General features: G+C 39.6%; 1 protein-coding gene across 1 annotated transcript; it reads right to left on the bottom strand.

Annotated features, from left to right (window-relative positions):
• Nucleotides 1-711: 711 nt before the first annotated feature.
• MRPS14 (mitochondrial ribosomal protein S14) lies at nt 712-20751 on the bottom strand. The gene is made up of 3 exons (XM_027086256.1): nt 20620-20751; nt 6634-6792; nt 712-1165 (listed from the first exon to the last, which is right to left on the bottom strand). The coding sequence occupies exons 1-3, from the start codon at nt 20662-20664 to the stop codon at nt 983-985; spliced, it is 387 nt and encodes a 128-aa protein (XP_026942057.1). The 5' UTR covers nt 20665-20751; the 3' UTR covers nt 712-982.
• Nucleotides 20752-26072: the final 5321 nt, after the last annotated feature.

The raw sequence follows: 26072 nt of genomic DNA, 5'->3' as shown, positions 1-26072 counted from the left end.
GACCTTTGTCATGTGCTGCTTAGTTCTGATACACTGAAGTGACTGCAGTTTCACTGTTTGATGCCTTAGCGCCTTTGCTTCCACTGTTCCCTTTGCAAACAACCTCATCCCTTGCCTCCTGATTTAAATTCAGGTGTCAGCTCCAGGAATACCTTCCAGATTGGTGTTAGGTAGGTGCATCCATACCACCCTGTGTACATTTTATCACTGGGCTGATGACACTACTGAGTTACTGCATGAGACAACACTTTACTACCTTTACTTATTTCTGTTACAGATGAAATAAATATGAATATAGAGAATATATACCATTCTAGCAAAACTCATCCTCTTTGGACAGATTTTCAGGGCTTAAAGGACATATTTTGTTCTAAGGGCTCTTGAAGATGGAAAAAGAAAACAATTAGTGGTTCTGTTTTTGTTCAGCCATCACACAAAGAAGTTGAGCATTAGTTAGATAATCCAGAGCATCAGCTTTACTTTCCAATGTATTGTCTAACAATCAACTAAGAGTAAAGTGAGCTGTGCAGGTCAGGGTAGCCATCCCAGGATTAAAAACTGCCATAGATGAGCACTGACATGCATGTCAATGAGTTGAATTAACAAGAAGATAATTCTGCTGTATGAAATAATGCTCTTAAAGTACAGGAACACTTACCTGTTGCTAAAAGATTAATAAACATGATGGAAAAGACAACTATACAGACCATATTTCCACAGAAATATTTTTTATTACTCTACTCTTCACACTATGCTTGGGAACAGTAATTTATTAAGTCCAGGAGAAAAGATAATTCACTGACAGAATGAAACTTCCAAATTTTTTCATTTAAAATTTATAAGTAATTTAACTATAGATAGCATCAGGTAGAGAAGACCTTTATTCTGGACCCCCATAAAAACTAGGTTTTTGTCTATTAGAGAAGTCTCTTCTTGCCAGAACTGGTTTTCCTGTAAGCTCAGTAGGTTCTGGAGCTGATTATTACCACATTGCTCGCTGCACCCCAGACAGTTGCCCATGGTCGGCTAAGTGACGGAAGACGATACGACTAAGCCTCCAGCGCCGCTTTACACCTCGTGGACGGGATGTCATAACACACCGATTTCTGATTCTAACAGGACAGCTATCCCGGGGAAGGGCAGCAATTTCTTCATCAGCCACTTCCTAAGGGAAGTCACAACATTATTTACACAGATCACATGCATTTATTTATTCTAGATGATTAGTTAATGCTCAGAGGAAGAGAACGAAGGGCTAGATTCATTAATGTAGCCAAGTTTGGCAAAAGAACCCTGGACACCATAGTGAAATTTAAGCTCTGAGTAGAAACAAACAGATCAGAAAAATGACAGAAATGTTTGACATACAATGTAATTTTTCAAAATTTAATTGAAACAACGTAGATACACAAGAATCCACAAACCATAAGTGTAAAGCTCAACAAGTTTTCACAAACAGAACGTAGCTGTGTAACCAGCAACTAGATTAAGAAAAATTACCCGCACCCCAAGCCTTCCCTCTGCCTCCTTTCAGTCACTGACCTCCTGGCTAAGAGCTAACCTGGTTACTAACACCACAGATGAATTTTTCTTGTTTTGATTTTATATAAATGTAACCATGGAGTATAATAAAAACCATTCTTTTTTATTCATTTCTGTTTGGCTTCTTTCACTCAATAAAATGCTTGTGAGAGTCTTCATACTGGTGCATGTGTTGTAAGTTGTTCATTCTCATTGGTGCTTTTATTGTGTGAATATGCCATAATTCATTTATCCATTGTACAGCTGATGGACATCCGGGTAGTTTCTAGTTTTGAGCTATTACAAATAGAGCTGCTACAGACATTCTCATTTCTCTTTTGGAAAATGTATGAATGCATTTCTGTTGTCTCCCCAAACGATTTTTTCCCAGCTTTCCTGAGATATAATTGACATATAACACTGTATAAGTTTAAGGTGTACAATGTGATATTTTGATGCATGTATATACTGTGAAAAATAATTACCGCAATAAGGTTAGTTAACACCTCCATCACCCCACATAATTACTTTTTTGTGTGCGTGAGAACACTTAAGATTTACTCTTTTAGCAACTTTCAAGTATATAATATGGTATTGTTAACTGTAGTCACCATGTTGTACTTATTCAACCCCAGGACTTATTCACCTTAAAACTGGAAGTCTGTACCCTTTGGCCAACATCTCCCCATTTTCCCCAGTCCCCAGTCTCTGGTAACCACCATTCTACTCTGTTTCTATGAATTTGTTATTTTAGATTCCACATATAAGAGAGATCATACAGTATTTGTCTTTTTCTGACTTACTTCACTTAGCATAATGCCCTCAAGGTACATCCACGTTATTGCAAAGGGCAGGATTTCCTTCTGTTTTATGGCTAAATAGTATCGTACTCTGTGCCTGTGTATGAATCACACTGAGTGTCACATTCATCTGTTGATGGACATTCAAGTGGTTTCCATGTCTTGGCTATTGTGAATAATGCTGGAGTGAACATAGGGGTGCAGATATCACTTCTATTTCTATCTAGTGATTTCATTTCCTTCAGATTTATACTGAGAAATGGAATTCCTGGATCATACATGGTAGTTCTATTTTTAATTTTTTGAGGAACCTCCATACTGTTTTCCATAGTGGCTGCACCAATTTACATTCCCGCCAACAGTGCACAAGGGTTCTCTTTTCCACATCCTCACCAAAACTTATCTCTTGTCTTTTGGATAGTAGCCATTCTGACAGGTGTGAGGTGATAGCTCTTTGTGTTTTCATTTGCATTTCCCTGATAAGTGATGTTGAGCATCTTTTCATGTACCTGTTGGCCATTTTTATGTCTTTTTTAGAAAAATGTCTATTCAGGTTCTCTGCCCATTTTTTAATCAAAAAAAATTTGGGGGGCTACTGAGTTGTATGACTTCCTTACATTTTCAGGGTATTAACCCCTTATGAAGTACATGACTTGCAAATATTTTCTCCCATTTTGTAGGGTGCCTTTTCATGTTGTTGTTTCTTTTAGTGTGATGTAGTCTACTTGCTTATTTTTGCTTTTGTTGCTCGCACCTTTGGTGTCACACCTAAAGAATCACTGCAAAGACAAATGGCAAAGAACTTTTTTACCCTTTGTTTTCTTCTAGCAGTTTTACACTTTCAGATCTGTCCTTTAAGTCTTTAACTCATTTCAATTTAATTTTTGTGAGTGCGGTAAGATAGGGGTCCAATTTCATTCTTTCACATGCGAATATCCAGTCTCCCCAACACCATTTATGGAGAAACTATCCAATACCCACTGAGTATTTTTGGCTACCTTGTCAAATATTTGTTGACTATGTATCTGTGGCTTCATTTCTGGGTGTCTGTTTTTATGCCAATACCATACAATTTTGAATATTATAGCTTTTAAATCAGGAAATGTGATACCTCCAGCTTTTTTTTTTTTGCTTTTCTTTCTCGGGATTGCTTTGACTATTCGAGGGTCTTTTGTAGTTCCATACAAATTTTAAGATTATTTTTTCTATTTTTGCTTCTTCAGTTTCTTTCATCAGTGCATATAGTTTTCAGTGTACAAATCTTTCACCTTCTTAATTTCTAGGTTTAGTTTTGACGCTATTGTAAATGGGATTGTTTTATTTCTTTTTCAGATAGTTTGTCAGTGTATAGAAACACAACTAAATTTTGTAGGTTGATTTGGTAACCTGCAACTTTACTCAATTTATGGATTAGTTCTAACAGTTCCTTGGTGGAGTCTTCAGGGTTTTCTATATATAATATCATGTTGTCTGCAAATAGAGAGAGTTTTACTTCTTCCTTCCTGATTAGATGCCTTCTATCTCTGTTTCTTGCCTGATAGCTCTGGCTAGGCTTTCTAGTACTCTGTTGAACAGAAGTGGCAAGAGTAGACATCCTTGTCTTGCTCCTGATCTTAGAGGAAAAACTGTTGAATTTGGTTTCCTAGTATTTTGTTGAGAATTTTTACATCTCTATTCATCAGGGATACTGACCTGTAGTTTTCTTCTTGTAGTGTCCTGATCTGGCTTTGGTATCAGGGCAATGCTGGGCTCATAAAATGACTTTGGGAATGCTTCCCTCTTCTTCAATTTTTTGGAAGAGTTTGAGAAGGATTGGCATTAATTCCCCTTTAAATGTTTGGTAGAATTCACTCATGAAGGCACAGTCCTGGGCTTTTCTTAGTAGGTTTCTGATTACTGATTCAATCTCCTTACTCATTATTGGTCACTGCAGATTTTCTAGTTCTTCATGATTCAGTCTTGATAGGTTATGTGTTTCTAGGAATTTATCCATTTCTTCTAGGCTAGCCAATTTGTTGGCATACAATTGCTCTTATCAGTCTCTTATGATTCTCTGTATTTATTTGGTATCAGTTGTAATGTTTCCTCTTTCATTGCTGATTTTATTGGAGTCTTCTGTCTTCTTTACTAGGTTAGCCAAACTAAAGGCTCATCAATTTTATCTTTTCAAAAAACCAGCTCTTAGTTTCACAGATCTTTAATTTTTCCGGTTTCTATTTTCATTAATTTCTGCTCTGATCTTTGTTTCTGCTAACTTTGGGCTTACCTGTTCTTCTTTTTCTAGTTCCTTGAGGTGTAAGTTAGGTTATTTCCCATAAGATTTTTGAATCATAAAAGTCTGAAACCTCTGGACTGAACATCAAGTAGGAGGAAAATGTGGTTTGAGGTGAAGTTGAAGAAGAAGGAAGGGCAGGAGCCCTCAGAACCTTGACACCTACGGTAAAGACTCTGACGGCTGGAGATGCAAAGATGAGTGATCAAGTGAGACTTACATTTTTAAAAGATCATTTGCAACGTAGGGAAATAAATATGGTAAGGGCAAAAATGGTTCAGGGGAGAAAAACAGAGATGACTGCAGTAGTTAGCACTAAGGTTTTGTCAGTACAGATTTAGTCTTATGTATGTGGTTGAAGTATGTGTATTATTGTGCGTGTGTGTGCATGTGTATGTGTGTGTGTATGTGTGTGATTGACCCTGTACTAGACTATGATGGAAGCAAAATAATTACTCTAACATATTAGAAGTACATAAATGAGAAAATGTATATGAAAGCCACTAAATTTATATCAACTATTAAGCATTAAGAGTAGTTCCTGATCTCCAAAAGCTTATGCATGTGCTATTAAGAAATACTATTAAGAAAAAAAAAAGAAATACTGAGAGAATTATATAAAACAACATGATTAAGTCAATGAATGGTAGACAGTAAATGCTATGGAGACAGGAGAAATGATTGGGCTGGCAGAATGAAGTAAAGTTTCATAGAGACAGAACTTGAAGAATACCTACAAATTGTTTACATATGTGTGAATGTAAAGATTTAAGGCAGTGTACAAATGAGGAAATTGGGCAAAGGGAAAATGAAACAAAAGAGCATTCTGTGAGAGCCTGTAAGTATGTTAGCACTGGGGCATAAATTTGACTTGTAAGCTAGTTGGCAGGCAACATAGTGCCATGATCACTTCCCATGATTCATAGAGTCTCTGCACAGCTATTGCTGGTTCTCATACCACAGACTCTTCTGGGGATCTTCATACATTTGTCCTCCACAACATCTTAAGCTGAGCTTCTCAGGAGCCACTTCTTATTACTCGCTAAATATAGGCAAGTAGCTTAATGTCACTACAGTAAAAGTCATAACAGAATGGTCCAGGGCACTCAGTTTTCTGCTTATCTGGCTTAATTTAGACAAGATTTAAAAAGAATCCACAGTAATGAGGGGCCTGTATATTATTCTCCAAATTTATATAAATGAAATATTATTTACTCTGAGCTTTTGATAAGTTTAATGGCTTTGAATTTGAGTTATACTCTCTGATAAGACTCTTTCTTTTTTTTTTTTTTTTTTGCGGTACACGGGCCTCTCACTGTTGTGGCCTCTCCTGTTGCGGAGCACAGGCTCCGGACACGCAGGCTCAGCGGCCATGGCTCACGGGTCCAGCCGCTCCGCGGCATGTGGGATCTTCCCGGACCGGGGCACGAACCCGTGTCCCCTGCATCGGCAGGTGGACTCTCAACCACTGCGCCACCAGGGAAGTCCCTGATAAGACTCTTGAATGCAGGTATTTTATGTCACCAGTTAGGCAGGACTTATGATTCAGGGAATCAAACAGAGTTGACATTCTCTTATTCAAGTTAGAGTGTGACAAGAAAGTAAACCTAAATGGAAGTCCACCGCATGGGCACAGGAATTCGGAGAGGCAGGCTTAGGGATGGCCCTGGATAAGGAATGGTGTAGGCCATGTGCTGGGCACCTGGCCCCACGCATTGGCAAAGACTCCCAATGCCTTGAGAGGTGAATGATTGGGATGATTGGAGAAATAACTATCCAATTTCTGTGTGGCTACCATGCATCAGTACTTTCTAAGCATCACCTAATGAAATGGTTAAAGAGCTAGTTAAGAATGAATAGTTCTTTTTTAATTTGAAACTCATCAAAATCAGTTACAAGGGTATTTGTTTACGTTGATTGAAAAAAATCTGATTACATTCTCCAGAAAGTATATTGATACTAAGTCACAACAAACTGTATTAAAAGTGATCTGATTTGATTTAATGATTTTATGGTAGATACTCATCTTACTTAGCTAACCTGAAGGTCTTTTGGCAGAATGGTATTCTTCCTGAGAGAATTGATCCGAAGCCTCTCATCTGCATACTCATAGGCCATTTTTCTTCTCTTCACATCACGCAACATTTTCCAATCTACATAGTAACTTCGAACTTGGCCTGAAGCTGATGAAGGAACCACCTAAGAGACAGAGACAAGGAACAAGTGAAGAACAGTCAGACCCAGACTCTGGCAGTTTCTCCATCCTGTGATCCTCTTTTAGTCACTATTTATGACCTTTTATCCCCCAAGTAATTATGGATAACTTTAATAATTTAAAATAATAGACTTCTTAATTCAGAACAAATAACTTTTATGGACATACATTAAGCCAAAATGGTGGTAATTAATACAATGCTAATAATGTGGGTTGGAAAGTGAAAAATTTTCTGAGATTTTTTATATAATTCTGTTTTACCTTTACTTAGGTTAATAAATATATGGTTCAAAAGTCAAAAAAGTATAGAAAGGGGGAGGAGGCCAAGATGGTGGAGTAGAGAGACATGGAGCTCACCTGCTCCCACAAATACACCAAAGATACATCTACACGTGGAACAATCCATACATGCTACCTACTGAAAGCCTGAGGAAGATCTCAGACAACCAAAGCTGCAAGAAAGATTTCCACAAAACCATGTAGGATGAAGGGAAAAGGGAGAAGAGGAATTGGGATGGGACCTGCACCCTTGGGAGGGAGCTGTGAAAGACGAAAGGTTCCCTCACCCTGGGGGCCTCCTTCACTGGCTGGGAGGTCTGCTGGGACAGCTAGGGAGCTTCAGAGGCTCAAAAGCAGAGTGCAGGAGCTGGTCTGCTGCCCCACAGGGTAGAGAGACCAGCACAGACGGTCTTTGCCACATTGCCACACTTTCCAGTCTGAGGTGCACCTGCTGGCGTGCATAGTGATTGGGTGTTGAAACTCAGTAGACAGACCTGGGGAGATGACTCGGTTTGGCTGTGTGAAGACAGCCCAAAGGGCCTGGAGTGTGGCCCGAGCCACAACTGGGGGTGTGCACAGGATGGAGCATGAGGCTGCCGTAGGAGCCCCACTGTCAACATGGGAAGGGAGGGGCATGAGTCCACTATAGCAGCCTCACTATCAGCATGCTCACAGCAGGGCACAGCTCCAACTGCAGTGGGTTTTGCAAACTTTGTGGGCACACACACATGGAGGCGGCACTGAATACTGAGGTGATCACTGGCACTCCTGCTTTAGGTGTGGGGCTGCAGCTCCAGAGGACTTTCTCGCCCATGGTTTTGTGAGGGTTTCTCACCCATACCTAACCTCCAAGCCGATTCCAAGCACTCCTGCAGCAGATGCAGCCCCCGAGGGCAGTGCCAGCAACAGTGATCTCTGTGGGTGTGCACACCAGATGGCAGGCAGTGTCACAGAGTTGCACATCACAGCAAACAGCTCCTGGGGAGGAATGCACAGGGGCTCCTTTCCCAGAGGGAGTGTTCTAGTCCTGCCTACCTCACATTGAAGCTTAGAATCGGATCTAGGGGCTTCCACTCCAACAAACGGGGAGCAGACTCTACCCCTGACAGGGTTGTTAACAATCACAGAGAAAAGAGGAGGTCCTGCCCAACATCCAGTGCAGGCTCCAGTCAACACAATATCAAACACACCACCTATATCAAGAAGACAAGGGCCAGTACACCCTGAGGAAAGACACAGCAAGCCAAAAACAGCCCTCACACCAAAAATACTGGACTCATACAGTCTACACAGGGTCACTCACAGATAAAAACAGCCCTTCAAAACCACAGTAGACAACTGTTTTCCCTAAATTCAGAGTAAGAGGGACTTCCCTGCTGGCACAGTGGTTAACAATATGCCTGCCAATGCAGGGGATACAGGTTCAAGCCCTGGTCTGGGAAGATCCCACATGCCACGGAGCAACTAAGCCTGTGTGCCAAAACTACTGAGACTGTGCTCTAGAGCCCGTGAGCCACAACTACTGAGCCTGTGTGCCACAACTACTGAAGCCTGTGCACCTAGAGCCCGTGCTCCGCAACAAGAGAAGCCACTGCAATGAGAAGCCCATGCATCGCAATGAAGAGTAGCCCCACTTGCTGCAACTAAGAAAGCCCACATGCAACGAAGACCCAACGCAGCCAAAAATAGAATATAAATAAATAAATTTAATACTTAAAAAAATAAATTCAGAATAAGAGAAATATAAGTAAAATGAAAAAGCAGAAGAATTACTCCCAATTAAAAGAACAGGTGAAATCCCCTGAAAGAACAAGCAATGAAACAGACCTCTCCAGTCTACATGACTCCAAGTCCAAAAAGGAAGTAATAAAAATGCTGAAGGGAGAGCAGCCAAGATGGCAGAGAAGGACCCTAAGCACACCTCCTCTCACGAGCACACGAAAATCAGAACAATCTGCAGAACCATTGTTAAAAAGGACTGAAACTTAGCAGAAAAGATTCTCTACATCTAAATACATAAAGATGGAACCACAATGAGATGGGCACACTCATGATATAATCAAATCCCATACCCCCAGGTGTGCTTCCTCTCTTCCCACTAGAGAATAATTATATTGCACAGGTTCTCCCAAAGAAGTGAGAGTTCTGAGCCTGTCAGACTCCACTCCCAGCCCAGGGGTCTGACATGGGGAAGAGGAGCCCCCAGAGCATTTGGCTTTGAAGGCCAGTGGGGCTTGATTGCAAGAGTTCCACAGGAATGGGGGAAATAGAGACTTCACTCTCAAAGTGCGCACACAAAATCTCACATGCGCCGGACCAAGGGCAAAAGCAGTAATCTGACAGAAGCCTGGGCCAGACCTACCTGCTGGTCTTGGAGGGTCTCCTGGGGAGGTGGCTGTGGCCCACCCTGGGGACACAGACTCTGGTGCCTGATGTATCAGGGAGCATTCATCTGCATGTGTGAGTTCTTGTGGAGGCTGACATTTTGGCGCAAAGACCTGGCCCCACCCATCCATAGGCTCAAGTACTGAGAGGCACTGAGGCAAACAATACAATGGGCAGGGACACAGTCAAACCCATCAGCAGACAGGCTACCTAAAGACTTCCTGAGCTCACAGCCTCCTCTAGATATGTCCCTAGACATGGTCCTGTCCATCAGAGGACCAAGACCCAGTTCTACCCACCAGGGGACAGGCACCAGCCCCTCCCACCAAGAAGCCTGCACAAGCCTCTACACCAGGCTCACCTACCAGGGGACAGTCACTAGAAGCACGAAAACTACAGTTCCGCAGCCTGCAGACTGAGTCCACAAACACAGGCCAGACACTACCCTGGGACCAGCTGGCCCCTGATCCTTGAGGGATGAGAGGGGAGTGCACTGCTGGGACACAAATGACGTTTCCTACAGAGGGCCAGTTTTCCAAGGTGGAGGACCGAAACCAACCTACCACATACATAAAAACACAAATAGCAATTTACATAAAATGAGGCAACAGAGGAATATGTTTCACACGAATAAACAAGATAAAACCCCAGAAGAACAACTAAGTCACGTGGAGATAGGCAATCCACCCAAGAAAGAGTTCAGAGTAATGATTGTAAAGACGATCAAAGAACTTGGGAGGAGAATAGATGCACAGAGCAAGAAATCAGAAGTTTTTAAAAAAGAATTAGAAAATATAAAGAATATAAAGAACTAAAAATACAATAACTGATATAAAAAATACACTAGAAGGAATCTACAGTAGACTAAATGATTCAGAAGGAAGGATCAGTGAGCTGGAAGACAGAGGTAGTGGAAATCACTGCCACTAAACAGAAAGAAGAAAAAAGAATGAAATGAAATGAGGACAGCTTAAGAAACCTCCGGGATAACATCAAGCACACTAATACTGGCATTTTAGGGATCCCAGAAGGAGGGAGAAAGGGTGGTCTTGGAAAATAAATGAACAGATAATAGCTGAAAACTGCCCTAACCTGGGGAAGGAAACAGGCACCCAAGTACAGGAAGTGCAGAGAGTCCCATACAGGATTAACGCACAGAGGAATACACCACAATGCATTGTAAGAAAGATGACAAAAGTTAAATATAAAGAGAGACTATTAAAAGCAACAAGGGAAAAGCAACAAATAACACACAAGGGAACTCTGATAAGGCTATCAGCTGATTTTTCAGCAGAAACTACAGGCTAAAAGGGAGTGGCATGATATACTTAAAGTGATAAAAGAGAAAAACCTACAACCAAGAATACTCTACCCAGCAAGGCTCTCATTCAGATTTCATGGAGAAATCAGAAGCTTTACACACAAGCAAGAGCTAAAAGAATTCAGCACCACCAAACCAGCTTTACAGCACCTGCTAAAGGAACTTCATCAGGCGGAAATGAAAAGGCCACAACTAGAAGCAAGCAAATTACAAAATGGAAAAGCTCATTGATAAAGGCAAACATACAATAAAGGTAGAAAATCATCCATGCACAAAGCTAGTAGGGAGGTTAAAAGACTAAAGTAGTAAAATCATTTGTAACCATTGTAAGCAGTTAAGCGATACACAAAACAATCAGATGTAAAATGTAAAATCAAAAACAGTAACAGTGGGCTTCCCTGGTGGCGCAGTGGTTGAGAGTCCGCCTGCCACCGCAGGGGACACGGGTTCGTGCCCCGGTCTGGGAAGATCCCACATGTTGCGGAGTGGCTGGGCCCGTGAGCCATGGCCGCTGAGCCTGCGCATCCGGAGCCTGTGCTCCACAACGGGAGAGGCCACAACAGTGAGAGGCCACAACAGTGAGAGGCCCGCGTACCGCAAAAAACAACCCAAAAAACCAAAAAACAGTAATAGTGAGGAAAGGAGACTACAAATGCAGTGAGTGTAGCTAAAATGCATTAGAAATTAAGAGATGGGCAACTTGAAACAAGCATGCATAAATATAGACTCCTATACAAAAACCTCATGGTAACTGCAAAACAAAAATCTATGATAGATACAGACACAAAAAAGAAAAAGGAATCCAAACATACCACTAAAAATAGTCATCAAATCACAACACAGGAGAACAGGAGAAAAAAGGGCAAAAAAAGACCTACAAAAACAAATCCAAAGCAATTAACAAAATAGTAATAGGAACATACATATTGATAATTACCTTAAATGTAAACAGACCAAATGCTCCAACCAAAAGACACAGACTGACTGAATGGATACAAAAACAGGACCAGTATATTTGCTGCCTACAAGAGACACACTTCAGATCTAAAGACGCATACACACTGAAAGTGAGGGAATGGAAGAAGATACTCCATGCAAATGCAAATCAAAAGAAAGTCAGAACAGCAATATTTATATCAGACAAAATAGACTTTAAAAAAAAGACTGTTACAAGAGACAAAGAAAGACACTACATAATGATCAAAGGATCAATACAAGAATATATAATAATTTTAGTGGGGGACTTTAACACCCCACTTACATCAATGGACAGATCATCCAGACAGAAAATCAATAAGGAAACACAGGCCTTAAATGACACATTAGACCAGATAGACTTAATTGATATTTATAGAGCATTCCATCTGAAAGCAGCAGAATACAAATTCTTTTCAAGGGCACATGGAACATTCTCCAGGATAGATCACATGCTGAGCAACAAAGCAAACCCTGGTAAATTTAAGAAAACTGAAATCATATCACGCATCTTTTCTGACCACAACACTATGAGGATAGAATTCGACTACAAGAAAAAGACTGCAAAAACACAAACACATGGAGGTTAAACAATATGCTACTAAACAATCAATGGATCACTGAATAAGTCAAAGAGGAAATCAAAAAATACCTGGAGACAAATGAAAATGAAAACACAACAATCCAAAATCTATGGGACACAGCAAAAGCAGTTCTTAGAGGGAAGTTTAGAGATGCAAGGAAACAAGAAAAATCTCAAATAAACAGCCTAACCTTACACCTAAAGCAACTAGAGAAAGAAGAACAAAACCCAAAGTTAGTAGAAGGAAAGAAATCATAAAGATCAGAGCAGAAATGAAATAGAGACTAAAAAAATAGGAATGATGATGAAACTAAAAGCTAGTTCTTTGAAAAGATAAACAAAATTGATAAGCCTTTACCAGACTCATCAAGAAAAAAAAGCGAGCAGTCCCAAATCAATAAAATAGAAATAGAGAAGTTACAACTGCCACCACAGAAATACAAAGAATCATAAGAGACTACTTTGAGCAACTATATGCCAATAAAATGGACAACCTAGAAGAAATGGACAAATTCTTAGAAAGGTACAATCTTGCAAGACTGAACCAGGAAGAAATAGAAAATATGAACAGACCAATTATAAGTAGTGAAATTGGGTTGGTAATTTAAAAACTCCCAACAAGCCAAAGTCCAGGACCAGATGGCTTCACAGGTGAATTCTACCAAACATTTAGAGAAGAGTTAATAACTATCCTTGTGAAACTATTCCCAAAAATGGCAGAGGAAGGAACACTTCTGAACTCATTCTATGATACCACCATCACCCTGATACCAAAACTAGACAAAGAACCCACACAAAAAAAGAAAAGTACAGGCCAATATCACTGATGAAGATAGATTCAAAAATCCTCAACTAAATATTATCAAACCAAATCCAACGATAGGTTAAAAGGATCATATACCATGATCAAGTGGGATTTATCCCAGAGATGCAAGGATTTTTCAATATCTGCAAATCAATCAGTGTGATACACCACATTAACAATGAAGAATAAAAAGCATATGATTATCTCAATAGTTGCAGAAAAAGCTTTTGATAAAATTCAACATCCATTTATGATAAAAACTCTCCAGAAAGTGGGCACAGAGGGAACCTACCTTAACATAATAAATGCCATATATTACAAACCCACAGCTAACATCATACTCAATGGTGAAAAGCTGAAAGCATTTCCTCTAAGATCAGGAACAAGACAAGGATGGCCACTCGTGCCACTTTTATTCAACATAGTTCTGGAAGTCCTAGCCACAGCAATCAGAGACAAAAAGAAATTAAAGGAATCCAAAATGGAAAAGAAGAAATAAAACTGTTGCTCTTTTCAGATGACACTATACACAGAAAATCCTAAAGACGCCACAAGAAAGCTACTAGAGCTCGTCAAAGAATTTGATAAAGTTGTAGGATACAAAATAAATACACAGAAATCTGTTGCATTTCTATACACAAACAATGGAATATCAGAATGAGAAATTGAGGAAACAATTTATATTGTTATATTAACAATATAAACAATTTATATTATTAACAATAATATAAACAATTTTTTTATTTAGAGAATACTTTATTAGTTTCTGTAATCAAACCCATGTAGATAAGACCTTACATATTTAATACAGTGTGCTACCCCTGTACAAATGGAAAAAATTATGTTTAACGTTTCTAGACCAATATGGCTGTTGACTTCTGTACAATGCCAACCCAACATGGTACAACTGGGATACTTCTCCAAAGTTGACAGCACAGTTAAAGTTTCCCATCAAAAGAATAAACTACCTATGAATAAACCTACCTAAGGAGGCAAAAAACCTGTACTGCAAAAACTGAGAGACACTGAACATGGCACAAACAGATGGAAAGATATACCACGTTCTTGGGTTGGAAGAATCAATATTGTTAAAATGACCACACTACCCAAGGCAATCTACAGATTCAGTGCAATCCAATGGCAATAGATTAGATAGAAATCAACCACAAGAAAAAGACAAGTGTAATCTAAAGGCATATCAAATTACCAATGGCATTTTTCACAGAACTAGAACAATGTTTAAATTTATATGGAAACAGAAAAGACCCCAAAAAGCCTAAACAATCTTCAGAAAGAAGAATGGTACTGGAGGAATCACCTTTCTTGACTTCAGACAATACTACAAAGTTAGAGAAATCAATACAGTATGGTAGTGGAACAAAAACAGACACATAGATTAATGGAACAGGATAGAAAGCCTAGAAATAAACCCACACACCTATGGTCAATTAATCTATGACAAAGGAGGCAAGAATAGACAATGGAGAAAAGACAGTCTCTTCATTAAAAGGTCCTGGAAGAACTGTACAGTTATGTGCAAAAGAATGAAATTTGAACACAATAGATAAAAATAAACTCAAAATGGATTAAAGACCTAAATGTAAGACTAGATACTATAAAACTCCTAGAAGAAAACATAGGCAGAACACTCTTTGACATAAATTGCAACAATATGTTTTTGGATCCACCTTCTAGCAAAATGGAAATAAAAATAAACAAATGGGACCCAGTTAAAATAAGCTGTTGCACAGCAAAGGAAATCATAAAGAAAACAAAAAGAAAACCAACCAACTAGGAGAAAATATTTGCAAACAATACTTCTGACAAGGGATTAACTTCCAAAATATACAAACAGCTCACACAGCTTAATATAAAAAAAAAATCAAAAAATGGACAGAAGACCTAAATAGTCCTAAATAGACATTTCTCCAAAGAAGACATACAGATGGCCAACAAGCATATGAAAAGATGCTCAATATTGCTAATTATTAGAAAAATGCAAATCAAAACTAAAATGAGGTATCACTTCACACAGGTCAGAATGGACACCATCAGAAAGTCTACAAATAACAAATGCTGGAGAGGTTGTGAGAAAAGGGAACCCTCCTACACTTTGGTGGGAATGTAAATTGGTGCTGCCACTATGGGAAACAGTATGGAGGTTCCTCAAGAAACTGAAAATAGAGTTACCATATGATCTTGCAATCCCAGTCCTGGGCATATATCTGGAAAAAAACTTTAATTAGAAAAGATACATGAAGACCAATGTTCATAGCAGCACTATTTACAACAGCCAAGACATGGAAGCAACCTAAGTGTCCATCAATAGGTGAATGGATAAAGAAGATGAAATATTACTCAGCCATAAAAAAGAAATAATGCCATTTGCAGCAACATGGATGGACCCAGAGATTATCATACTAAGTGAAGCAAGTCAGAGAAAGATAAATATAACTTATATGTGGAATCTAAAAAATAGTACAAATGAACTTATTTACAAATCAGAAACAGACTCACAGACACAGAAAACAAACTTATGGTTACCAAAAGGGGTAACAGGACGGGAGGAAGGAGAGGTAGATAAATCAGGAATATAGGATTAACAGATACACATTAGCATATATAAAACAGATAAACAAGGATTTACAGTATAGCACAGGGAAATATATTCGATCTTATAATAACCTATAATGGAAAAGAATCGAAAAAAATATATAAAACACACCAAATATAACCAAATCACTTTGCTGAAATCAACTATAGTTCAATAAAAAAATGAAATTTTAAAAAAGTATAGACATACAGTGGATTCACCCTCCCACCTCGTCCCTCACCAGCCAAGTGACCACACCCCCACCTCCAGAGGTATCCAGTTACTAGTTTCTTGTGCAGCCTTCCAGAGATTTTTGTCTATAAAATACATGTACACACACCCACTCCCATGTTTCTTCCCCTACCCCCTTTTTTCACATTTAACAATACATCTTGGAGATCTTTCCATATCCATATGCCAAAAAGCTTCCACATTGTTTTAGGTCACATAATATTCCACTATATGGATGTGACCAGGTTCAGGAGACACTACCTCAAAATATGGCTCCTTTGGCATACTGACTATTTCAAGCAAATGGAATTTGAGAAACAGCAGGTGCAAGAAGGGCTTTCTGACCTTCCCCTGAAACAGGTCATAAGACCCTTATGTGAGAGGTGCCCTCCCTATAGCCAGGGCATGAAAGAAGCATCTTTATGTCTGAAGCCTGAGGGACACTGAGAAGAATCTGAATAACAGGCCTTGCTAAGTTTCCCTTAGTTTTCTACACTTAGCCCATACCTTTTGTCTTATCAAATTTCCCCATGACTTTCCAGGCTTCATCAAACCTAGCACAAAACTACTCAGGTTTAACTTCTTTGGGTCTTCATTTCCCTATGAAACTTCCTGTGTCGGGTAAAACTTACAAATTTGTATGATTTTCTCTTGTTACAAGGGCCCCAGCTGAGAACTTAGAAGAAGATAAAGCAGTTACTTTTTCCTCCCCACAGATGCATCATGATTTATTATCCTGTGACCTACTGGTGGACAGCTAGACCATACCTCACCAGTTATCATTATAAACAATGCTGCAATGAATAATGTCTTATGTAAATCATTTCATATATATTTCTATGTATCAGTAGGATAAATTCTTGGAAGCAGAACTGCTGGGTCAAAGCATTATTTCAAAATTATAATTTGAAATTATCATTGACCTAATATTTCTTAGCATGAGTTGTCCAGTAATAAAATAGTAGGCTCCTCATTGTCACATGTTTACATGGTGCGAGTTTACAATTCTGACTGACAGTACAGGCAGAGAGAGTATAGGCCACTAGAAACTCTAGTCTCCCCCAAACCAGAGCAAATATTATATGTTCGTTAAATTGCAGCTATAGAAAATAATGATGGTCTCTTATAACTGCTGTTTTAGAAACAAATATATGTACAGCATTATACAGAATATAAAGCTGAAAATGAGAATAGTAGATTAGAAAGAAAACGTTTTTTCAATCTATTAACAAAAGATAAACTGAGCATCTTCAATGCTTCAAAGTCTCATGGGGAAATACAACAACTCTAAAATCTGCTTTTTGGAAATAAGACAGCATGAAGGAAATTTCAATATCGATTTGACACGACTGAGTCAAATGAACACGTGGTCACTGTGGCTGGAAATGAGCATCATGGAAAGGAAGGAAGAGAAGGTTAAGTTTTTCCAAACCAAAAGAGGAAATGAACAAGATATAGTGGTAAGGTCTGAGGAGATCATTTTGGCTGAGAGAAACAATTCACATTAAGGGTCAATGCAAGGTTTGTTTTTATCTATGACATTGAAAGTTAAAGAGAATTAGAAAACAAAATTAAACATTTTTCCCCTCAATTCTTTTCCAGACTATTCCTAATCAACATCCTCTCTACCATCTCCTAACAGGTTTCTATTTATTTAAGAAAACAAAACAAAACACCTTTCATTCTTTTTCCACAACTTTCTTTCTGACTATAAAAGCAATACACTTTTAAAATAAACATTTATTGGTCTATTATAGTAATTTCTTCTGTAAATAGTGTATGTCCTTTGCCCACATTTCTATTGTCAGTATTTTCTTACCAGTTGATAACAGTGCTTTATATATTAAGATTGCATTGTTCTGTACTTATCCTATCCTGCCCCTCTCTCTCACCGCTCTTCACCTCCTAAAACTCTTCCACTGGGCCCTCTTCAACTCATGGTCTACCATCGCCGAAATTTTCTAAATCCTCAATTCCTTAACATCTCCTTCAGATATTTGCTCTAGAGAATCTTGAATCCCAGATAGTTTCCCCGTAGCTCTTTTTTTCTCTCACGAGTGAGAGAAAGCTTCCTGGCTCTTTGCTGCAGCTTCCAGACTGTCCCTCCTTCCTGAAAGTAAGCTTTGGCTCTTGTGCCATTGGGTTGTACTCCCACCACAGGTCACCACTGCAGTCATCTACCACAGCCCCCACCATTCCCTTTCGTTTTTCACTCACTGTAAATGCTGGCTCACTGTCGCTCTCTCCAATATTCTTCCTGTCTTAATTCCTGGTGATCTCAACACACATGAAATTACACTGTGATCTCTCCATTCCTCGAACTCTTTTCCTCCAGTGATTTTTGTCCTCCACTCTTCTTTACCTATTCACTTCCATGCCCTAGGTCTTTTATTACCAGTAGGTGCAAGCCCTCCATTGTCTCAGCTGTGTGTATCTCATTCTCTATCACTTCTTTCTAGCTTGCTCCTTCTAACACCTCAGAACAGCTCCTCTGAGACTTTTAATCCATTGTTCCTACCAGCTCTTCACTGGCTCTCAGCTTTTGATTTCCTATCTCCCGCTTACCCAGCCTGAATTCCATGGTCCGTAAATACAATGTCATCTTTCAGACACCCTCAACTCCCTGGTCCCTCTCTCACTTCACTGTACTGGCTCTAATTCTTGCCACTATTCTTCCGATCTACTCTTGACTATTTTACACCATCTTTCCTCAAATCTCTGACACCTGCTCCCACATCCCCACATTTAGCTGATGACTTCAATTTCTCTTTAATTACGAAATTAAAAGCACCTGTAATCAGATATAGAGAACAGACTTCTGGCTGCCAAGGGGGAGGGACAGATGAGGGTTTGGGATTAGCAGATGCAAACTATTATATAGAATGGATAAACAAAAAGGTCCTACTGAATAACACAGGGAACTATATTCAATATCCTATAATAAACCATAATGGAAAAGAATATGAAAAAAATATGTATAACTGAATCACTTTGCTGTACAGCAGAAATTAACACAACATTGCAAATCAACTATACTTCAATTAAAATAAATTTTTAAAAAAGCATCTGTAGTCACATGTACTACATTCCATCCTGTTATTAAAGATCTGCTCTGTCCAATACAGTAGCCACTAACCACACACAGCTAGTGAGTTTGAAATATAACGAGAGAAACGTAATTCCTAATTTTATTTAATTTTAATTAATTAAAAAATTTAAACGGAAGCAAGATAAACATTAACTTTAGTGTTTTGGTAGGACTATATTTTCCGTTTAAAAAATAAATTTATTTTTAAAAATTTATTTTTGGCTGCATTGGGTCCTCCTTGTGGTGGCTTCTCTTGTTGCAGAGCACAGGCTCTAGGTGCCCAGGCTTCAGGAGTCGTGGCTCGCGCGCTCTAGAGCACAGGCTCAATAGTTGTGGTGCATGGGCTTAGTTGCTCTGCGGCATGTGGGATCTTCCCGGACCAGGGCTCGAACCCATGTCCCCTACGTTGGCAGGCAGATTCTTAACCACTGCACCACCAGGGAAGCTCCTACATTTTCCATTTTAATGGTGGAAAATTTAGCATCCAAGCTAAGATGTGCTTTAAGTATAAAATACAAACCTGATTTTGAAGATCTAGTATGAAAAAAACAATGTAAATACCTCATACATCACGTTTATAAGACTACATATTGAAATAATATTTTTGACATACCTAGTTAAATAAAATATTTTAATAAAATTAATTTCATCTGCTTTTTACTTTTTTTAATGTGGCCACTTAGAAACTTTTAAGTTACATATGTGGTTGGCATTTTATTTCTACTGGACAACGCTATTACAGATTAACTATGTTCCTAAGACCAAACAATTGAACACGAAACTCAACATCTCTTGCCTACACAGCGGTACAGCTCCAGCAATTCTTCCCTCTCCTACATCATCCATTTTCCCCACTTTACAGAATCTTTCCCTTTAATACAAAAACATGCAGTTACTTCTGTCACGTTAAAAAAAAATAACACATAACACCCACTCTTAACCCACCTCCTCTGCAGTTATTGACCCATTTTTCTGCTCCCCTTTGCGGCAAAACGTTTTCAAAGGCTTATCTATATTCGTAGTCTCCAATTTCTTTCCTCCTATTCTGTCGTGAACGCTTTCGCCCCCACCACGCCATCGAAACGGCTAAGATCGAGGTCCCAACAATTTCCACTCTGCTAAACCCAACAAGCAATTCTCAGCTCGTCTTTTAATTGACTTTGAGCAGAGAGTTGCCCACTCCCTGCTCCTGGAGTGCTTCCGGGCCACCACGCTCTCCTCCCTCGCTCTGCTTCTTTCAAGTCTCCTTTGCTGGGCTCTCTTAACATTGAAGGCTCTGGGGCCTCATTCCTCGGACACCTTCTCTCCCCACCTACACTCCTTATCTGTCAATCTGTAGCTTTCAACGCCAGTCAGCTCTAAGCTTACGAATATCAAATTTACATCTGCAGCTCGGCCCTCCCCTGAAGCAGGCCGGAGGCGGGAAGTGGGCAGAGCGAAAACCCTGAGACGAGTCTGCACTGGGCGCTACAGCTGGCATAATAGTGGGGGACCCGTGGGTTTGGGGGTTCAGAGGAGAGGGGGAGGAGGGTATAAGGGCGTGGCGCAGACCTGCCGGACTGTCCGCAGCAGAGAGCCGAGCGTGGAGGCCGCCATGTTGTCCGCCGCAAATGTCAAACTGCTGCAACTTTATTAACGCTGCCGGATACAGCGAGGACACGAGGGGCGGGACCTGGGCCGCAGGGGGCGGGGCGGCAGGCGGGTCTTTAGCGTATAGGAAGGAGGGCGTAGTTAATTGGATGTACGTTCTCGCGGTATTCAACGGAATATGGGCAAATTAACTATCTGGGAGCGGAGCTGTGATACTGATATTGGAGTCTGACGGTCATTGTCTGTTCCTCGTTTCCTGAGCGCTTTACACACCCTCTTAAATTACCTTCGTCCCCACCCAGCTCCTTTTCCACTCTCCCTTACCTACCAGTTCACTGTTACTAATTTCTCTCTCCCCAAATTCTTCTCGCTCAACCTACTTCTCCTGTATCCTCCATTAATTTAGGATGCTACTTGCCAGAAACCTACAAGTATGGACAGCTCCTCCTTCTCTGTCCTCCTTCCTGTGTGGATTTTGCAAATCTCTCCTCTCTGCTATAAAGATAGTGCTCATGTTGAGAATGCTATACTTCCCATTTATATGTCTAGGGTTTAAAAAATATATATGTTTAAAAATATGTATATTGTGTATTGGAGCTTTAGGTGAAAAGCGCTTAAAATATTTTTTTTTCGGGGGCGGGGCTGGGGCCGGAAGCATTGCCATTTAAAAATTGCTGAAAGGGTACTTTCAGTTCATCTTCATAGCAAATGTCCTTGGTCTGGAATGAACCTTTTGTGGGACTCCTTTACTTTGTGTAGATGTAAGGCAAGTACCACCCACCTACCACCCTGGTAGAAGAGTATCAAGGAGTATATATTAGCTTGGCAAAGACCTGTATTTTAGATGTGCTGATTGATGAAGTGAGGAGATTCCCCTGTGTGCTATTTGCATCTACATTATTGGACAGGAGTCTTCTGGGAAGGGAAGCTGAGTGCAGACTCCTTTCTTTAGAGAGAGATTCAAGTGTATTGGAACATGTGTAATGAACTGGGGAGGGACTGATTGAGGCCAGCTGGCAGGAAAGGACAGCATAAGCCCCTGTCATGGTAGAATCAGAAAATTCCTGAACCAGTGTCAGGCAGGCATCTAGTCCTAATTCTAGCCCATGTAATACCTCTGCACAGTTGAGGGTTATCTTCTGCAGTTGTATTCTATTACAAGTTAATCACTAAAGGGATGTTACCTATAAGTTTAAATTATATGTAATGGTGCATTTCTGGGAACCCTGCCTCCTAGATAATAAGCATTAAGCTAAAATACCTTTATTTAGCTCACGGGAAACATCCTGACCAGGCCCACCTGTGAATGGCTGCAGGAAGGAAGCAATTAACTCGTCCCCTCCGGAGTCTGGCCAGAACCAAGACTTTACCCCCTTCCCTTTTAGTATAAAAGAAGCCTGAATTCTAACTCTGGGAAGGCGGTTCTTCAAGAGACTAGTCCACCATTGTCTCTGTCTGCCAGCTTTCCAAATAAAGTCACTATTCCTTGTCCCAACAACTTGTCTCTTGATTTATTGGCCTGTTGTGTGGTGGGCAGTACGAGCTTAGACTCAGTAACACAATTAGCTCACGAAGTAGGTGAGTCAGCTTTATACACAGCAGCCTTTTGTTTTCTTTCTGTAAGACTAGTTCTGAAAGCATCTTTAAACAGCATTGTAACTTAAAAAAAATTGTGGTAAAATATACATAACATAAAATTTACCATCTTAACCATTTTAAGTGTACAGTTCAGTGGCATTAAGTACATTCACGCTGTTGTGCAACCATCACCACCATCAATCTCCAGAACATCTTTATCTTCTCAACTGAAACTCTGTACTGATTAATCAGTAAGTTCCCCTTCCGCCTGCATCCCAGCCCCTGGCAACCACCATTCTGCTTTCTGTCTGTATGAATTTTTCTACTCTCTCTATATCTTACATAAGTGGAATCATACACTTGTTCTTTTGTGTCTGGCTTCTTTCACTTAACATCTTCAAGGTTCATCCTTGTTGTAGCATGCTTCAATACATCCTTACATTTTATGACTGAATAATACTCCATTGTGTGGATGTACAACATTTTGTTTCTTTATTCATCTGTCGATAGACACTTGTTTTCCCTCTACCTTTTGGCTATTGTGAATAATGCTACTATGAATATATATGTATGTACAAATATCTTAAACAGTATTAGTATGTTATTAGGCTGTTTTTCTTTAGAAGGGATTAAAGCAATTTAATGGCTGGTAAGATAGGAAGCTCTGAGACAGTAAGAGAAGACTCCAGGATTTTCTTTAATTAATTGTGTTGGTTTTGTAAAACAGCCTAAGAGTTTTCCCCCAGTGCACCCTCCCCCCATTACTGGGTGGGGAAGCCTGGCAAAGCCTAAAGAAGAATCGCTTTACCTTATGTTCTCCCAAAAAAGTCTATGATTCTCCCTGGCCATTTGACGGAAAGTGGGGAAAGCTGTTGGCCTTACTGTCCTGGAATTCTAAGATCAGGAGAAACATCAGCATTCATTCATTTATTCATTTAAGAAACATGTATTAAATGCCTGTCATGTACCATGGTGTATGTGTGTGAGGCGCAGTGACAGAAAGAAATCCCTGCCCTTCTGATGCAGTTGGGCATTATTTAGATGTAGGTGGAGATATTCAGCATTGCCAGTTATGTTGCCTTTGGTTTTTCAGATAGTCCTTCCCTTGGAGGCTTAAACGTTATTTTTTGGGTAGACAGATTAAAAGTTAATTGTTAAACATTTTGAAATTTGATTGTGAGAGACTGTTTTAGTTACCATATTGATTCTTGGTATAATAAAATAAGAGGAACCATTGTATAGATGATGAAATTGAGGCACAGAGAGGTTAGATGACTTGCCAAGCTCACAGAACTAGTCCCAGACCAAGACCTACAACCTTAATCCCCGCTCAACACTGTCCTCTGGAGAAGCGACAGCTCCAGGACAAAGGCTTGACTCCTGTCCTGGGATCCTTACTTATAAAACATATCAGTTGGCTAAAGTATAGGTTTCATGCCATTTCAATAAAAACCCTCAATGCAAATTTTCTTAAAATACTACTAAAATGTATATAAAAGATTAAGTGGGATGGGAAAGAGGTAGAAAGCTATGAAATTTTCAAAGAGGAAAAATAATGAATGGTCTTGCCCTACCAGATTATAAAATGCTATATATTATAAAGCCATAGTGATTGAACTAGTGTGATACTGATGCCAAAATCAACAGACAGGTATATGAACTAGATTAGTTAGGTCAGAAAGAAACCGCAGTGTAATTACAGTTTGTTATATCTTAAAGGAAGCATAAAATCACTGAACAAGTGGTACTGGAACAATTGGTTAAAGAACTGGGAAAAACTTTTAATTATATCTTTACCTCTTACCATTTATCAAAATAAATTTTAGATAAGTTAAAGTTAAATGCTAACAATGCCTTGAAAAAGAAGAAAAGATAGGCAAACAAATTTTATTTAATTTATTATTTTTATTTTTTTGAATTTTACTTTATTTTATTTTTCTATATATAGCAGGTTCTTATTAGGTGAACATATTTTAAAACTTAAATCCCAGTAGACAAGTCTCAGAATGTCTACTAACATTACAACTATCCAACCTCATTAGTTTCCAAGAGAATGTAAATTAAAACAATGACAATTTAATCTAGCAAATTAACAAAGGTTAAAAAAAAAGTTTGGTGTTGTTATGGGTATAGGGAAATGGGAGATTTAATCTAGTGGTAGAAAAATAAATTGGTATAACTTGTCTACAAAGCAATTTGGCAAGGTTCTTTTCAAAGTTTTTATCTATTGACCTAGTTATGGCACTTTTAGGAATCTATACCAAGGAAATACTGGGAAACTCTAAAACTTATATACAAGGACACATACCCTGGGATTATTTATAATAAGAACAAACAAATAACTTAAAAGTCTAACAGTAGGGGGAGAGTTAAATGAGTTAAGAAATAACATGTTATAATTCTAGTTTAAAAAATCTGGTGGGTTCCAAAATTTTAGATATATATGTTTAAACGTACCAGTATATTTATAGGTTAGATAGACAGATAGATAGAAAAAAGATGAAGAAGGAAATACACTCAGATACTAAGAGTAATAGGTTGAGTGACCAGATTACTGGCGATATTTATGTTTTAAAAGTTTTTTCAATTTCCTTATCATGTATAGATTTTACTTTTAGACTCACAAAAATGTTGAAGTTGATTTAAAAATATTAACTGGAATTTCCCTGGTGGTCCAGTTTTAAGACTCTGTGCTCCCAATGCAAGGGGCCCAGATTCAATTCCTGGTCAGGGAACTAGATCCCACATGCCACAACTAAGAGCCCGCATGCCACAACTAAGAGACTGCATGGCACAACTAAAGATCCTGCATGCCACAACGAAGATCTCGCATGCAGCAAAGAAGATCCCGCATGCAGCAACTAAGAGCCGCTGCAGCCAAGAAAAAAAAAAAAATTAACCTATTCTTGTCTTTTTATGCCTCTGTTATTTCACCTAAAATATTTGAAAAATGTGTTTCTCAGAGGGCATGAAGGAAAAGGTCACGACCTGGCCCCAGTCCATAGCCTATGCTAACCCTTGGGGACAGGCACAGTCAGAACCCTGGACAAAGCAGGAAGAAATGAAGAATCCAGGGATGCTTGCTGCCTTCCTATTTAGCACTAGTCATTCACTCTCCCTTTGGGTTTCATGTCTCTGCCTCCTCTGTATCTACCATCAAATAAGTTGTTCCTTTGGTGTCTAGTCTATACCTAATACAGGACTGATCATGTCCTTTGCCTCTCTGTTTTGGGGGAGGATTATTTAATTACTCCTTTTCATTGTTTTGTAAATGGTAAATAACAGGGTTAACTTGGCTGCAGCCCTTCGAGTCACAGAGTAAGAATATTGACTTGGTGATATGTCTGTCTATGCCTGTCCCTAGAGACCTTGTCTGGCCCAGGCTGACTCAGCAACTTCCTAGGACCTGAATACCCTCCCGGCTTCACCCCTGCAGTGTTTCCCATCCACGACGTCCTCCCGGAGGGGCCTCCAGGGCCAGGCCTCCCCCACGTGGAAAGCTGGATATGGTTTGACTCAAAAGAACCAGACTTCTTGGGCTTGTGGTGGTCTGTGTGTGGGGACAGCCAAGAGCAAAAACAAAGAGGAGGAACGTGAGAGAGGAGAAAAAGAACGTGTTGGAGGGAGAGAGAAAGGCACAGACACACACACACAAGCATTTTCAGCCCTGGCTCTGAAATAGTGTGTATGGATAGTCTGCTTTCATTAAACACCACCAGCTGAAAAGTAATCCTACTGCTGTACCAGCTTGGCCCTGGAGTGTCGTGGCCTTAGCACTTCTTTCTAGAAGCACCTGCCGTGGCCCCGGCCCGGAAGTCTCCTCCTAGAGCTGTGTG

Source organism: Aethalodelphis obliquidens, unplaced genomic scaffold (genome assembly GCF_003676395.1).
Source record: "Aethalodelphis obliquidens isolate GAN/ISIS:26980383/991018 unplaced genomic scaffold, ASM367639v1 scaffold55, whole genome shotgun sequence".
Classification (NCBI taxonomy): Eukaryota; Metazoa; Chordata; class Mammalia; order Artiodactyla; family Delphinidae; genus Aethalodelphis; species Aethalodelphis obliquidens.
The sequence above is the reverse complement of the archived record's forward strand: the minus strand, read 5'-3'. Positions and strand labels throughout refer to the sequence as shown.

Coding starts and splice junctions, on each gene's coding strand:
- MRPS14 (XM_027086256.1), bottom strand. CDS start 20,664: ATGGCGGCCTCCACGCTCGGCTCTCTGCTGCGGACAGTCCGGCAG. Junction 6,793..20,619: donor TGCTGCGGACAGTCCGGCAG/GTCTGCGCCACG, acceptor TCTGTCTCTTAG/GTGGTTCCTTCATCAGCTTC. Junction 1,166..6,633: donor TTCTGCCAAAAGACCTTCAG/GTTAGCTAAGTA, acceptor GACTTCCCTTAG/GAAGTGGCTGATGAAGAAAT.